This window comes from Amblyomma maculatum, chromosome 2 (assembly GCF_055883805.1).
Source record: "Amblyomma maculatum isolate TAMU_Amacu chromosome 2, ASM5588380v1, whole genome shotgun sequence".
Taxonomy (NCBI): domain Eukaryota; kingdom Metazoa; phylum Arthropoda; class Arachnida; order Ixodida; family Ixodidae; genus Amblyomma; species Amblyomma maculatum.
This window is the reverse complement of record NC_139345.1, coordinates 74158718-74171483: the sequence shown is the minus strand read 5'-3', so window position 1 is coordinate 74171483 and position 12766 is coordinate 74158718. Positions and strand designations below refer to the sequence as shown.

Genomic DNA, 12766 nt, shown 5'->3' with positions numbered 1-12766 from the left:
TTGTAGGAAGATTTTTTTTTTTTTTTTTTTTTTTAAGACATGAACTCCTCGTGCCCCCCGCCCGCCACCCCCGTTTTAAATGACTTGTTTGTGCCGATGCTTGCCGCCAGCTCAAAAACCCAGGAGCGCGCAAAGCACATAACTCACTCTGACCCGCGATGCTTTTGTCGGATGCCGCAAACAAACAAGCAAACTAAAAAGCGAAGCAAATTGTCTTTTGCGCAGACGGCGCAAAGCAGAACTGTTTGTCGTGTGCATGCCCGTTCCCAGGCGCTGACGTCACGGCTGCTGCTTTACATTCGATGAAGGATCCCGCTGTACATTACACGAAACCTTAACAGAAAATGGTGCAGCGAAATTGCATGGGATGAAGGTGCTAGCGTTTCTTACATAACCAATATAGCGGTAAGACATGCAAGAGGATGAGACGGACGGCACAGCTTATAAGACGCAACTGGTATACAGGAAAAAAGCCTGCACATGTTAACCATTTGCCTAGGTAGAAGAGGCAAAAAAATTATATGGAGCTTGTACACAGTAAAGCCCAATGAAAACAAAAATCTTTTTGCTCTGCTAAGACCCTTTGTTTCTCTCTCAAATTCTCGTGAAACCAAGCAATGCAGGAGGAAGGATGATGGTAAGATATTCTTAACTCCATAATATCAGGTCTATCTTGAAATCTCTTCAGGCGCAGGAAAAAAAAAAGAGGAAAGCGTTCTTCTACATGTTTTTATAAGTTAAAAACTATTGAGATGTTTTCTGACTCAACATTTTGGTGTCTTGACAGACGAATTAGTGTGGCAAACTGAGCGTGTCTCTTTTGTGCTGCCGTCTGCTCGAGACGGACAAATCAATCGGATGAAAATTTGTGTGATCAGATATCAGAGTAATATATTCAGACATTCGTTTTTTCTTTAAAAATCCATTGAAATATATGTGAATGAAACCAATTACATGCTAGCACTGAGGAATGCAGTACTAAGTCGATGTTTCAAGCCTTCTATACCCTCTGGGAAGCGCAGTTCTCTTCTTTTTTTAGTGTGCAAAATTTCGTATACTTTCGTCAACATAGTATTTCTTTATATATATTTTCTTGTATGACATTTACTTTCGTGTACTGGCGAACAGAGAACAGGCTTCTTCCCTCACATTTGGCTCTTTCTTTGGCATCTTTCCAGAGGCCCATAGCACAACCCTCCTTTCCACTTACCGGAGCGGTCATTTAGTTTCTCTTTTTATTTTTTTGCAAGTATTGCAAAGCGCGATGTAGTCTCTGAAAACGAAGCTGACACATTCGCTGCTGCCTTTGGTGTGTATTGGTGACAGTTCGGCATTCACTGCATGAGCAAAACCTAGAGCCTAGAGACGGACGGCGAAGGGAGGAACGCGTGCACAGCAGGGAGCGCAGTCCCTCCAGGCTGCTTGATCGCCTCCTTTCTGTTGTTCTTGTCTTTATTTTACGTTTATGTGCTGTAACTACACGACACTAATGGGGAAACGGTTTCTCTGGATGCACGTGTAGTGCATGCGACGAAGCAGCTTCGAAGACACCACCGTGTAATCTATTAGTTCAGTCTTTAAAGGAAAACAAGTGAATAATACAAAGCTCATCTCAGACTTGGAGAAATGGTATCCAGTATTCTGTTCGGATGTACAAGTATTTGTATCGTTTTTTCGTTTTTTTTTTTTGGGGGGGGTGGGGGGGGGGGGTGGACATTTTGGTCCGGCAAAATTTGACTGCAAAGTGGTTCACGTTTAACCCTCTTTCCTAGCAGTTCCGAACCCTGTAATTCACAGAATTATAGACACACCTAGGAGTGACCGGTTGGGACCTCGTAACATCCACAGCGTTCCTCTGAAATTTTCTGAAGGTACATTTGTTTACTCGGCGTTTGCCGAGTTTTGTGATTATTTGGTGTGTTGCTGTCTTTCCTCTTTTGTTTGTTTTGTTGGGGATTTAGTCATCGCGACAGATCGTTTCATGAGTAGCTTTTATGGAAAATTCGTGCCCTGTTAATATGGACGACCCGAATTATGAACAGTTTTTCTGGGGACGAAATGTTTTCAATGTATTTATGCCTCGTTAATGTAAAAACTCGCTGTTTGAACAATGGACAGGAGAAGAATGCATAGAGCCCACTTGGGCCCATGTATTTTTGTCACGTTAATATGGACATCGTTTGAAAAAAGCAGGGGAGTCCGAATGCACGTTAAAGAAGGGCGCGCAGGCCGGGACCTATGCGACAGCCGATGCGACTTGATGCCTGAACGAGTCCTGTGGAGTTGGAAAGAACCAAAGCGGGCGTGTGGTCGTTTTAGGAAGGGGAGGGACGCAAGAGCGGAAAGGAACGTACACAGAAAACCGAGGGTCAGCTAAGTAAGAAAGACCCTGAATGAAGGGAACCAGGAGACTTCTGGGTGCAGCGGCAGCGCCGCAACGAGAGGCCGCAGTCGGGAAAACAGGAACATGTGGTCGCAATAAATTCTGCTGAACGTGAACAGAGGCCGGTAAAAGCGTAGGCAGGAAATAATAGGAAGAAAAACAAGCGCCAAAAAGTGGGGGTGGGAACTGAAGTTTTTCTTTCCCAAAACACAGCGTGTTCCATGAAGCCGTTAACGCTTTTCGGTCAGAATTAAAACACACTCACGAAGTAGAGCGACAAAAGAAAGGCGGCGAGCACGCAACCAGGACCGGGCGTCCCATCCTGGACGCCCTTCCTTCTCATGCTCCTGGTTTTCGTCACTGTTGGGGTGCCGAACTGCCACATTTCGCGCCCCAGGCGGTCCGCATGTCGGCTTTGCCTTGAGTCAACGATGCGGCCTTGACAAGGTCTGAGCTCTTCGTAGTCGGCTTACCGTCGTTCTAAACTGTACTTCAGCTTGCAGTGTTTGTTTCATAGGAACACATACAAACGGCACAGGAAAGGGCTGTTCGATAGCCCTCAGCAGCCTGCCAACTTGACTCCCTCGCTTCCTCACATAAACAGTACAAGGCAGAAAAAAGAGAATCAGAAGAACGGAAAGGCGGGGAGGTTAACTAGGCAAAAAGAGTGCAAAGAATCAGGAGCCTGTAACCCTCAACTTTAGTCTGACTTTTGGCGTGGCGGGAGTTGAAAGCAAAAAAAAAAAAAAAAACACGTAACTGAACATAGGTGCGAAGCGGGACATCTGTGGATACAAGCGGCAAAAACCATCTCAGTTAATCCAAGCCGTGAGGGACTGGACCCAAGTTCAACTAGGTCTCAGCCTCGCCAGGTCGACGGTAGCATCGATACTACAGGGCTCTGATAAATGGCTCAACGTCGGCATCGCTCATCGCAGCGTCAGCTACAGTCCGACAGCGCCCAGCACAGTTCGAAGAAATGGAGTCAGCCTTGTTAATGTGGTTCGGAAATGTGTGCGCGAATAGTGCTGTCGTGAGCGACGAAAGGCTTCAACAGAAGGCTCGCTGCCTCGGTAACATTATGGGTGCGCACCCTTCCTTCTCCTCCGTCTTGATAGGTTTTACCTGTGATGACTTACGGAATTTTTGTTCAGTAAAACAGGGATGTTTACTGAGGAAAATTATTCTACGCTATGTATAGGCATTACTAACTTCAGCTACTCATGAGGATAGCTGACAAGATTTAAGAACAGACATGACATTTTTGGGTCGACGGATTCATGGAAAAGGGGGTAACATTGACAGCTTGGCTGTTTTTAATTAGAAATTTAATTTAAAAAGCTGTCATTAATTATAAAGTTTTTCTCAAAAAAATATTTTCATTTTTATCATGACTCGTTATTATGGATGACTCGCGGTATGGACAGTTTTGGTCGGAAACCAAAGTTTCCATACTAACGAGGCACGACTGTATTCCTATTTTTTTTTCCCAATTTGATGTGTACAGTCGCAAGACAATGTACAGTGTATTAAAAAACAATGCTTGGCAATCATCAATTTGTTTTTTTTTTCGAATTAAGAAAAAGAGCATATCGTCATTGTTGCCATCGTCACTAAGGTCAACAGCATTTGTCTTTTCAGTATATAGTAAGAACTGGCTTGTTTTATTTCTAATACGGATTTTATTCATGTTGGTCGGATGGGATAAACTCTTTGTATTGCATTATGGGCCTATGCGTAGTAATGTGGTACCCATGTAGGCCTTAGAATAAAACGGACCAAAAAATGGTAGGCGAAGAGGGGGAGAGGATTGCTACTTTAGTGCAGGATTGGACATGGAGTCTCCGGAGTTTTTCTTTTATCCGGGATATTAATTGTATAAAATTAAGAGTAAAATACAGCCTTCATACGACAAAATTCTGGCTTGCCTATATATGCTAGGATTACCGAGAAATGTATATTTTCGTTAAGTTACGGTTTAATTTTATGATTCTTTTCTTTTTTTTTTTTTTTTTTGAGGTCGAGCGCCCGACCCCAACCTCACATTTTGAGTTTGAGGTGAGGTTGAGTGAGGTCGCCAATGGTCACCTGAAAAGTGAGATGAGGTCGCCTGAGGGACCTCATCCTCAATTTATGAGGTTGAGGTTGAGTGAGGTCGCCAAATATTTTTTGAGTTTGAGATGAGGTCGAAGTTTTTGAGGTCAAATGCCCACCTTTGCTCCAGACTCCCCCACCCCCTATAGAAACGTAGACGACGCGCTAAAGTGTGGAGCCAACAGATGCATTGATGTATTATAAACAAGACTTCAGAAGTGTGCGCCGCAATTGAGCAAAGCAAAAAAATGCATCCGGTCTACTGTGATCACTTTGCTTTGCTCCTTGGTGTTTCGAGCTGTCCATTCTTGCACCTGTTTGGCTTCTCTCGATGACCTGTGCCGTCGTCCTTCCACAGCCATAGCCGCCTTCTCCTTTGCACTTAACTTGCTGGTGGCAAATGTCGCCTCAACTGCTTTGAAGAGCTCTGGCGGAAAAAAAAAAAAAGCACCCTGTATGCATATCGTGCTCCTTACTATAGCACAAGGTGCTTTTTCAAGCATTTTTTGGCATCTCCAATGGAATATATTGCAGATTCTTTATTAGTTTGTAGAGATTGAAAAATGAAAACTTTCCGTTTAGGAAGTTACTGACCTTAGTGATACCACTAGTACTTGCACCTTGAGGAGGGTGTTCTTGGGTGAAGCAGTAGGTGCCATCGCTGTTAGACACCGTTTTGTAGAAACCTTAACCAAGGTCTAGTGGTCAATAATATGAACTAGCCTTTGCCTGTAAATGCTTGGCTCTTCTTTGTTAGATTTCCAAGTTTGCACAGAAATATTGTTTGATTGTTGTATAGTCACATTGTCTGCTCAGTTCACTGTGCCTGATTGAAACTGAAAAGATGGAAAGCATTTCAAGGACCGAGGAGCAGTTTGGCACGGACTTCCATATTAAATTTGTAGGTATGCAGTTCCCGCCATTGCGTTGTACCAGCACACCCAAAAGCAAGGTGCCCGTGTGCTGTGCGATGTCAGTGCACGTTAAAGAACCCCAGGTGGTCGAAATTTCCGGAGTCCTCCACTACGGCGTCTCTCATAGCCTGAGTTGCTTTGGGACGTTAAACCCCACAAACCAAACCAAACCAAACCTTGTCTAGGGGAAGCGGCCAGCTGTTTGCCGGTGAAGAGAAACAAAAATACGCCTCTTTGGTGGAGTACTAGTGATGAACAGGTTCTTCTTTGGCAAACAAGCTTCAACTCACCGGAGTCTTTGTGTGCAGAGGCCCTTGTGCAGCTGTCCTCCCTGCGGGTGCCAGTGGTGTCTCAGCTGACTGCGCGACAGGCAGTGGCCTCTTGGAGTCCTCCCGAGTCATCCGGAGGGTCCACTATGGAGGGTGTAGCCTACGAACTGCTGCTCTCTGAGAAGGGCCTGGACAGGCCAGCCAAGCTGTTCAAATGGTCAGTGTGTCTGCCTCCCGATTTTCTGTGGCATGCGTTCTAAATTGTTTACGGGCTACTATTGCTTTGTAATTATCTATAGTTATTGTATAGCTGTAGTTCTGTAGTTCTATCATCCCAGATTTTGTCATTCTTAAGGAAAGAGGGATAAGGTGGCGAGGACGAGCAGGAACATGGTACAGAATGGTACAGAAGGCATGTAGCATCTACGCACATGCATTTTTGAAACTCTTGGGGGTGTATGTGACTGAACATAGTATAAGTATATTCTGTGCCAATTGTGTGTGTCATCTATTTCAGTGGGAAGTCGTTAGAACAAAAACTGGAAGATCTGAAGCCTGCAACAGAATACTTGCTATGGTGAGTGCCACATTCAACTTTGCAATCACAAAGCTTATTTTTTTCAAAGTGTTTGTCCTACAGCTTGTTTTTATTCTGCTTTGAAAAGTTGTTTAATGATGCAAACAATTTTTTTTACCCTTTGTGTACTTGTAAAACGGGAATCTGCAGTAAATGCAGTATGGACTTGCATTCTTTTGCAAATGGAAACTGTAGCGCACACACCAAACGGGGACAAGAAAGGAAACACACAAAACGGGCATCTGCAGTAAACACAGTATGACTTGCATTCTTTTGCGAATGGAGACTGTTTCGCACACACCAAGCGGGGACAAGAAAGGGGACACACACAGGCGCCTGTATGTGTCCCCTTTCTTGTCCCCGTTTGGTGTGTGCACAACAGGTCAGGAAATAAGGATAAGAAAGTTTCATTGATAGAGCAAAACGGCTCAACGTTCTACGTAGACCCGCTGCGGTGTTGCAGGGGCTAGGGTTGTGCTCATGGATTTCGGGATCGAATCCTGGCTGCGGTGGCCGTTTTCGGTGGAGGCAAAATGCTAGGCGTCCGTGTGCTGTGCTAGGCCGGTGCGCTAGAACCCCAGGTGGTCGATATTTACAGAGTCCTCCACTACGGCGTCTCTCATAGCCTTAATTGCCTTGGGACATTAAACCCCAGGAACCAAACCAAACCTGATACCTGAACCAGATGCGTATAGACAGAATGCGTGAACAACGTATGGATTATGCCTAGTTTTGGATTGTCATATCCAAATATAGAAAGCAATTTCATGCTTACTCCCACAGCCAAGGAAATGCAGATGTCAAAAATGTGCCTTGGAGCCAACCTGTGCAGCTGTCTTCATCTGCGCTCACTTTACAGGGGTAATTGAACTGCACCAACAACGTTCACGTCCCTCCACAAGTGTAATTGGAGCTGGGTCCAGCTGTGACTAGACCGTTGGCGCTGGCCCAGGGCAAACTGATACTGTAAACGGCATTCACGAAATAGCATGTGGAAACTCTGCATCGTTTGATACCCAACACCCCAGTCTGTATTAGATGGGTTTCTATAGGTGCTTGGAGGGGACGGACTCTTGAAAATGTGGAAGGCAGGAAAATGCTACGTCCGAGAACTTAACAGCGGGCATTTACTGTTTTGTAGCGGCAAAGTCTAGAAAGCTGTGTGGGCGAGGACCTCAGGACTTGCTTTGATGGTTGCTCTTTCTCTCCTTCTTAGCATTCAAGCCCATCTGGATGATATTCGCGGAAGCCCTTCACCAAGTGAGTATCTTGAGGGTGGAGGACATTTCACTTCTTCTTTATCCTGCATCAGGCGAACAGTGCATTTTTGTTCTGACTGTAATCTGTCTAGACTGCCTTTTTATTTTATACTGGCTTTGTAGCCTTGTTTCAAGGCCATTTGAAATGGTCCCACTTATACCACTCTGTTTGTTTACGAAACATGAATGTGACCTCATTTGATGCGATCTAAAATGAGGTACTAGGTCTTATTTACTTTTGCAGCAAATGTGGAGGCATAGACTTGTACATGCGGGAGCAATCCTTAGGGGGGCATGAAATGTCAATGTCAACAGTTTGTTGTTCATGCCAAGAACAAGAAGGGTTTTGTTGCCAAACATATAAGACTGGCAATGAAATGCGATACGAGACCTTGCCACATGTGCTCAGTGTGAACACTTGAAAATTTGTTTATGAAGAGATATTGCTCATGAACTGTCAAGTGTCAGCACAGCCAGTTGACATTTTAAACTGGTCACAATTTATGATGTGCTGTATAACAGTCAGCCTCAACTGGTCCATGGTACCATACATGGTCTTAAGGTTTCTACTTCATTGACAATTTGTATCATGGCTGTTCTAGTTACTGTTGTTGTTGTGAAGTTGGTGACCGATTCCTTTCACATCAAATATGTGTACAGCTTGATTAGCTTTGAGTGCCATAGCTATTGTGGAGAGCCATTTCAAACAGCAGAGGCTCACGAGTACATCGAGTAATGCGGTTTGCCTTTATGTGTCAGAGTATGCAGAAAAGCCTTGGCCACTTCCTTCTTTATTTATGATGGTCTGAGCATTTTTTAGATCTAATATTTTGCGTCCCTGAAGAAGTCATCTTTGTCTGAATTTTTCGCTAGCTGTGTTTTTGAGTTGGCAATTTTATTTTATGCGATGAAATAGCAGCGTAGCTCTTAGCTGAATACGGGAAGTAGCACCACAGTGCCGATGCTGAGACAGTGAAAGCTACGAAAGCTGACTTGTTTGGAGGAAAACATTTCGTTCCGTGTTCAGTTCAGTCAGTCTGTCCAGATTGTGGATTGATTTTATGTGAAGTTTTCCATGAACTTCTTAGTTTTTCTTGTGCACATTTTGTAGCCCGTTTGGAGTTGATCAGGTTCGTTATAGGCAGACTCAGTTATATATCCTCTTACCAGGTTCATTATAGGTCGGCTCTGTTATATATCTTCAGTACATGTGAAGTGGCTTCTTGTACTTGGTGACCCTTAAGATCAGTCGTTGAATCGGGCATTTGTTTTTCATGCAGTGTTGCCTACAGCTGAGATGCTTAATCTGTTCCGCTTTCCAGGTGTTGAGTTCAAAACTAATAGCTGCGAGCCTGATACACCCCAACCGCCCAAGCTGGTATCGCGAACCAAAAATACGCTGGTCCTGAAGTGGAACGTAAGCCCATTTGTCATTTTTCAGCAAGTTTTCAGTACCACATTACAGTATGTATTGAACATTGTAATAGGGAAAAATAGTGTATTTACATGGTTTCCTTTCCTTGATTCGTCTGTTTCAGAATGCCTCTCTGGTTACATTCAGAACCAAGCTACAAATATAGCGCAATTGTTTTTCCTCATTGCTCCTTAAGATATTTAAGTGGACTTCACCATCTGGCTCATGCACTTGTAGGAGAAGCAAACTTCTTGAATAACCTTGGGATTGCTAAACATAGAAAGAAGCTGGTATGCGCCATTGAGAAAGGGAAGAAAATATAGGCCTGAACTGATAGTGGCAGTGGCGCTGTGATGATGGCTGCCACTTTTGCGTGGGAGGCCACTTGCATCAACGCATTGGAGGCTTTGCTGGGGTCGACAATCTCGCGTGCTTTGCTGTCAAATAATATCGACGTGTCCGCTGCTTCAGTATTTTTGTTAGCTGCTACTGTTTTCTTTCGAGCCCTTGGTGGTAGTTATAGTGACTGGCTACTACTACTACTACTACTAATTGTAGTATTTCTTTTTCACAAGGAATGCAACTTTCTTTTTGTCTTATATTCGTAGGCACATTATTTACTAGTAAATACCGCATTTACCCTAATCTAGGCTGCCTCAATTCTAAGCAGAAACCCAAAAGCTTAAGCCCAGAAAAAAAAAGAAGTAAAAACAACCATTTAACAGCAATAAGACGAACAGAAAAGGCCTTGCGCTCTCATTTCGTGGGCTTTCTCTCACCATACCTATGCAATGCGCATGTTGCTAGGTAACATGGCTGGATGAAGCTCTGTGATCTGTGAAAATCCCTGCGTGACATCAGAGCAACCCTTTAGATCACTTCATTGCCTACGGCTAGGAGTAGTAATGGCTACATAGCAGTCTTCTGACAGGGTTTTGTGGGGGCACTGACCTCGTGTCATATTGTTTTTTTTTTTCCAGTTTGAATGACTTGAAGCCACGTGTTATGAAGCATATTTACAAATACTTGAATCTAAGCCAACCTAAGAGTTCAGTATCACATGTCCTTAAAAAAAATATTCTGTTGGCCTATATTCGAATAGGTATACTGTGGAATTTCAAATTTATTTTAATGAAATATAGCATCTATATTACCAGCTGCAATGGCTCATAAACTATCATAAAGGGGTTTCAGCTGTTATTTCAAATTAAGGATGGGAAACTGACTGCTAGTTAATTTTTGCCAGATTTGTGTTATTGATTAAAATTCCCGTTAACCTTCATTTTTATAAGAGTGTGGAAATGTATGTGCAGGCTCCCTGTGACAATGGTTCAAAGATCACTTGCTACGTCCTGGAGTATGACCAAGTAAGCAGTCGTTAATGCATGCCTCATTGCTGGCGGTTGAAGCAATAAAGAATAGATCTAAGTATAGCCTTTCTAATTTATCATGTTTGCTTGGGCTTTGCAGTATGATCAGTAAGCTCAGCACGAGCATTGGGAAAAAGTGGCTTGCAAAGAATCCAGTAATTACTGCATTTTGTTGGGTATGACGCACCCCTCTTATGTAGGGGCTTTTATGCCACATCCAATCTGTTCTGAACAGATTTAAGCAGTTTAAAGCTGTCTTGTGTTTCATATAGTAACGCTGTGAAAAATAAAAAAAAAAATGCATAGAAGGCTCACCATTGTACAAGACGTACTGGGAAAATTTTTCTTTAAAAAAATGCATTGTATACACCCAAAAAATGGTTGGTTGGTAAAAATATTGCACTTCACCAGAGTTGAGAGTTCTTTCACTACTGTGCCGCTAGTGGATTTGTGCACTGATTGAACTGATCAGTCTATTGTGTAAATTTTTATGACCTCTGTGCTCGGAGCATCCCTAAGAAATGCCCGATTCAATTTCAGTTTCTTAATTAACATACAAAATATCTGCACATATTGTGTACATACTGCGTTTTGTTCAAATATCACTTTTCAAGTCTTATGCAAATCAGTGACAAAACCTAATTGTCACAGGCAGACATCTTTATCATGGACCTGATCTTCTTGGTTTATGCGTGGATAACTGGGCGTGTTGATGCAGCGCATTGAACTTAAACTTTCAGCCAGTGTATAAAGACATTCATAGAAAGATGCAAATTTATAGAAAGCCATAATGATTCATAGAAAGCCGTCTCATGCCAACTATTGTACTTTCAGGGTAATGATGGCAAGTTTACGCCAGTGTTCTCGGGGCTGCAAAAGCAGTTCAAGGTAACCAAGCTGGCCGCTTCAACTGTCTACACCTTCCGCTTGGCTGCAACCAATGTTGTGGGCACCAGGTAAGCAGTGAGCATTCTTGATACAAAGCCCTATCATTCTTGCATCCCTTGCTCGAGCAGCCAGCTGCTGCAAGAGGCCATGCCCTTTATTCGCAAAAGCGTGTAATTTTTTTTTTTAAATCAAGGTTTGGATGAATGGAATGAGCAAGCACAGCATGCGAAGAGTGCATGTCCTTTCTTAGTTATCTTCTGGCTTGGACTTTTTTAAATAACTTCAAAGCAAATATTTCACACATTTCGGGCGCAGACTTGAACAGCACAACAAGCGTTTTCAAAATCATGTCCCTTTATAACACTTTGTGAATTATTGATACTATACCGGCATTTTTCACTCATTGCCGGTCTTGTTATGGTGTCAATGCACAGCTGTTGCTTTTAGACGGTGGCTCGATGGGCACTGGTGCGTGCCTTGCACCTACAAACCTCGCCCCCGCAGTATTGTCAGATGTTGGAAAGGAGTGCTTGGAACGTCCTGTGTTACTAGGAGTGTCACTCAGGATGGGATTGACAGAGGGGGCAGAAGCTGTGAGAGAACCCTCTTGCGCTGCCTGTGGCTTCAAGACTGCCAGAACGAAGACCCTCAGAAGTAGTTAAGCAGAAATTTGAAGGGAAAGTTAGGGGTTCGATATGACACACAAATGAAAGAAGCCACCAGACGGTGAAGGCTAGGAAAGCGTAGGGGATTGACTTTTTTTTTTAATTTTTACTGTTGGCCTGAATTAGTACAATGCGCCACTGGTGGGATCTGAAATCCACGAAATGCACAAACACACAGTCAGTCTTGGATATAGTATTGAACACAAAGGGGATCGTAGAATATCAGTGATTTGATGAAATATCATTGATAGAAATGCTGTGCACCCGCACTAACAGAGTGCTTCCTACAGCACTGTGCTGCCTGCTGCTGGCATACAGACATTGCACCACTCTCTGAGGTTGCCAGATCTAGTTCTACTCATATCTATATATTATTGTATGTTATTTACAGTTAGGGTACACAAACAGCTAGTGGCAAGGATATGGTTGCAAAATTTTTGGTTATTTTTGGCTAACTTATCCAAGAATTCATCCTAGCAGAGTTCATCTTAATGGAGTCTACTGTATTTTTTGCTCATAAAAATGTCTGCACTGTTCTTACTTACCCCATTCCTAGTTAGTTGTCATTCCGATGCACTAGTAATTTTTTTCTGCAGAGGGCAGTGATTTGGTTATACTCTCTGTGTTGCTCTTTTTTGCTCTCTGTGTCCCTTTAAAGCAGCGAGTTTATGTGAGCACGTAGGGGTTGGTTGCAAATGGATGTGGCTTGTGCTTGACCCACAGCCCATGGAGTGGAGTGAGCCGCTTCACGACAAGCGGGGCTGCTCCGCCAGCCCCAGAAACACCACGTGTGGGACAAGTGACGTGCTCCACCGCAACGCTCGAGTGGAGTGCTAGGCCCTGTGACGACTCCTTCACACTCTCCATAGAGCAGGAAGGATCGGTAAGGCAATGCTGCCACTGCCACAGAAGTTACTCTGAAGCCATATTCTG

At 43.6% G+C, this 12766-nt stretch overlaps 1 protein-coding gene across 5 annotated transcripts in view; it reads left to right on the top strand.

Annotated features, from left to right (window-relative positions):
- mtgo (miles to go) overlaps positions 1-12766 on the top strand; it is a 73701-nt gene that overhangs the window by 32747 nt on the left and 28188 nt on the right. For all 5 annotated transcript variants that reach the window (XM_084594488.1, XM_084594487.1, XM_084594486.1 and 2 more), the window contains 7 exons: positions 5700-5877; positions 6178-6237; positions 7454-7497; positions 8819-8913; positions 10224-10277; positions 11115-11236; positions 12557-12716. In XM_084594488.1, coding sequence (XP_084450614.1) covers positions 5700-5877; positions 6178-6237; positions 7454-7497; positions 8819-8913; positions 10224-10277; positions 11115-11236; positions 12557-12716 — 713 coding nt within the window. The remainder of the gene's footprint in view (positions 1-5699; positions 5878-6177; positions 6238-7453; positions 7498-8818; positions 8914-10223; positions 10278-11114; positions 11237-12556; positions 12717-12766) is intronic.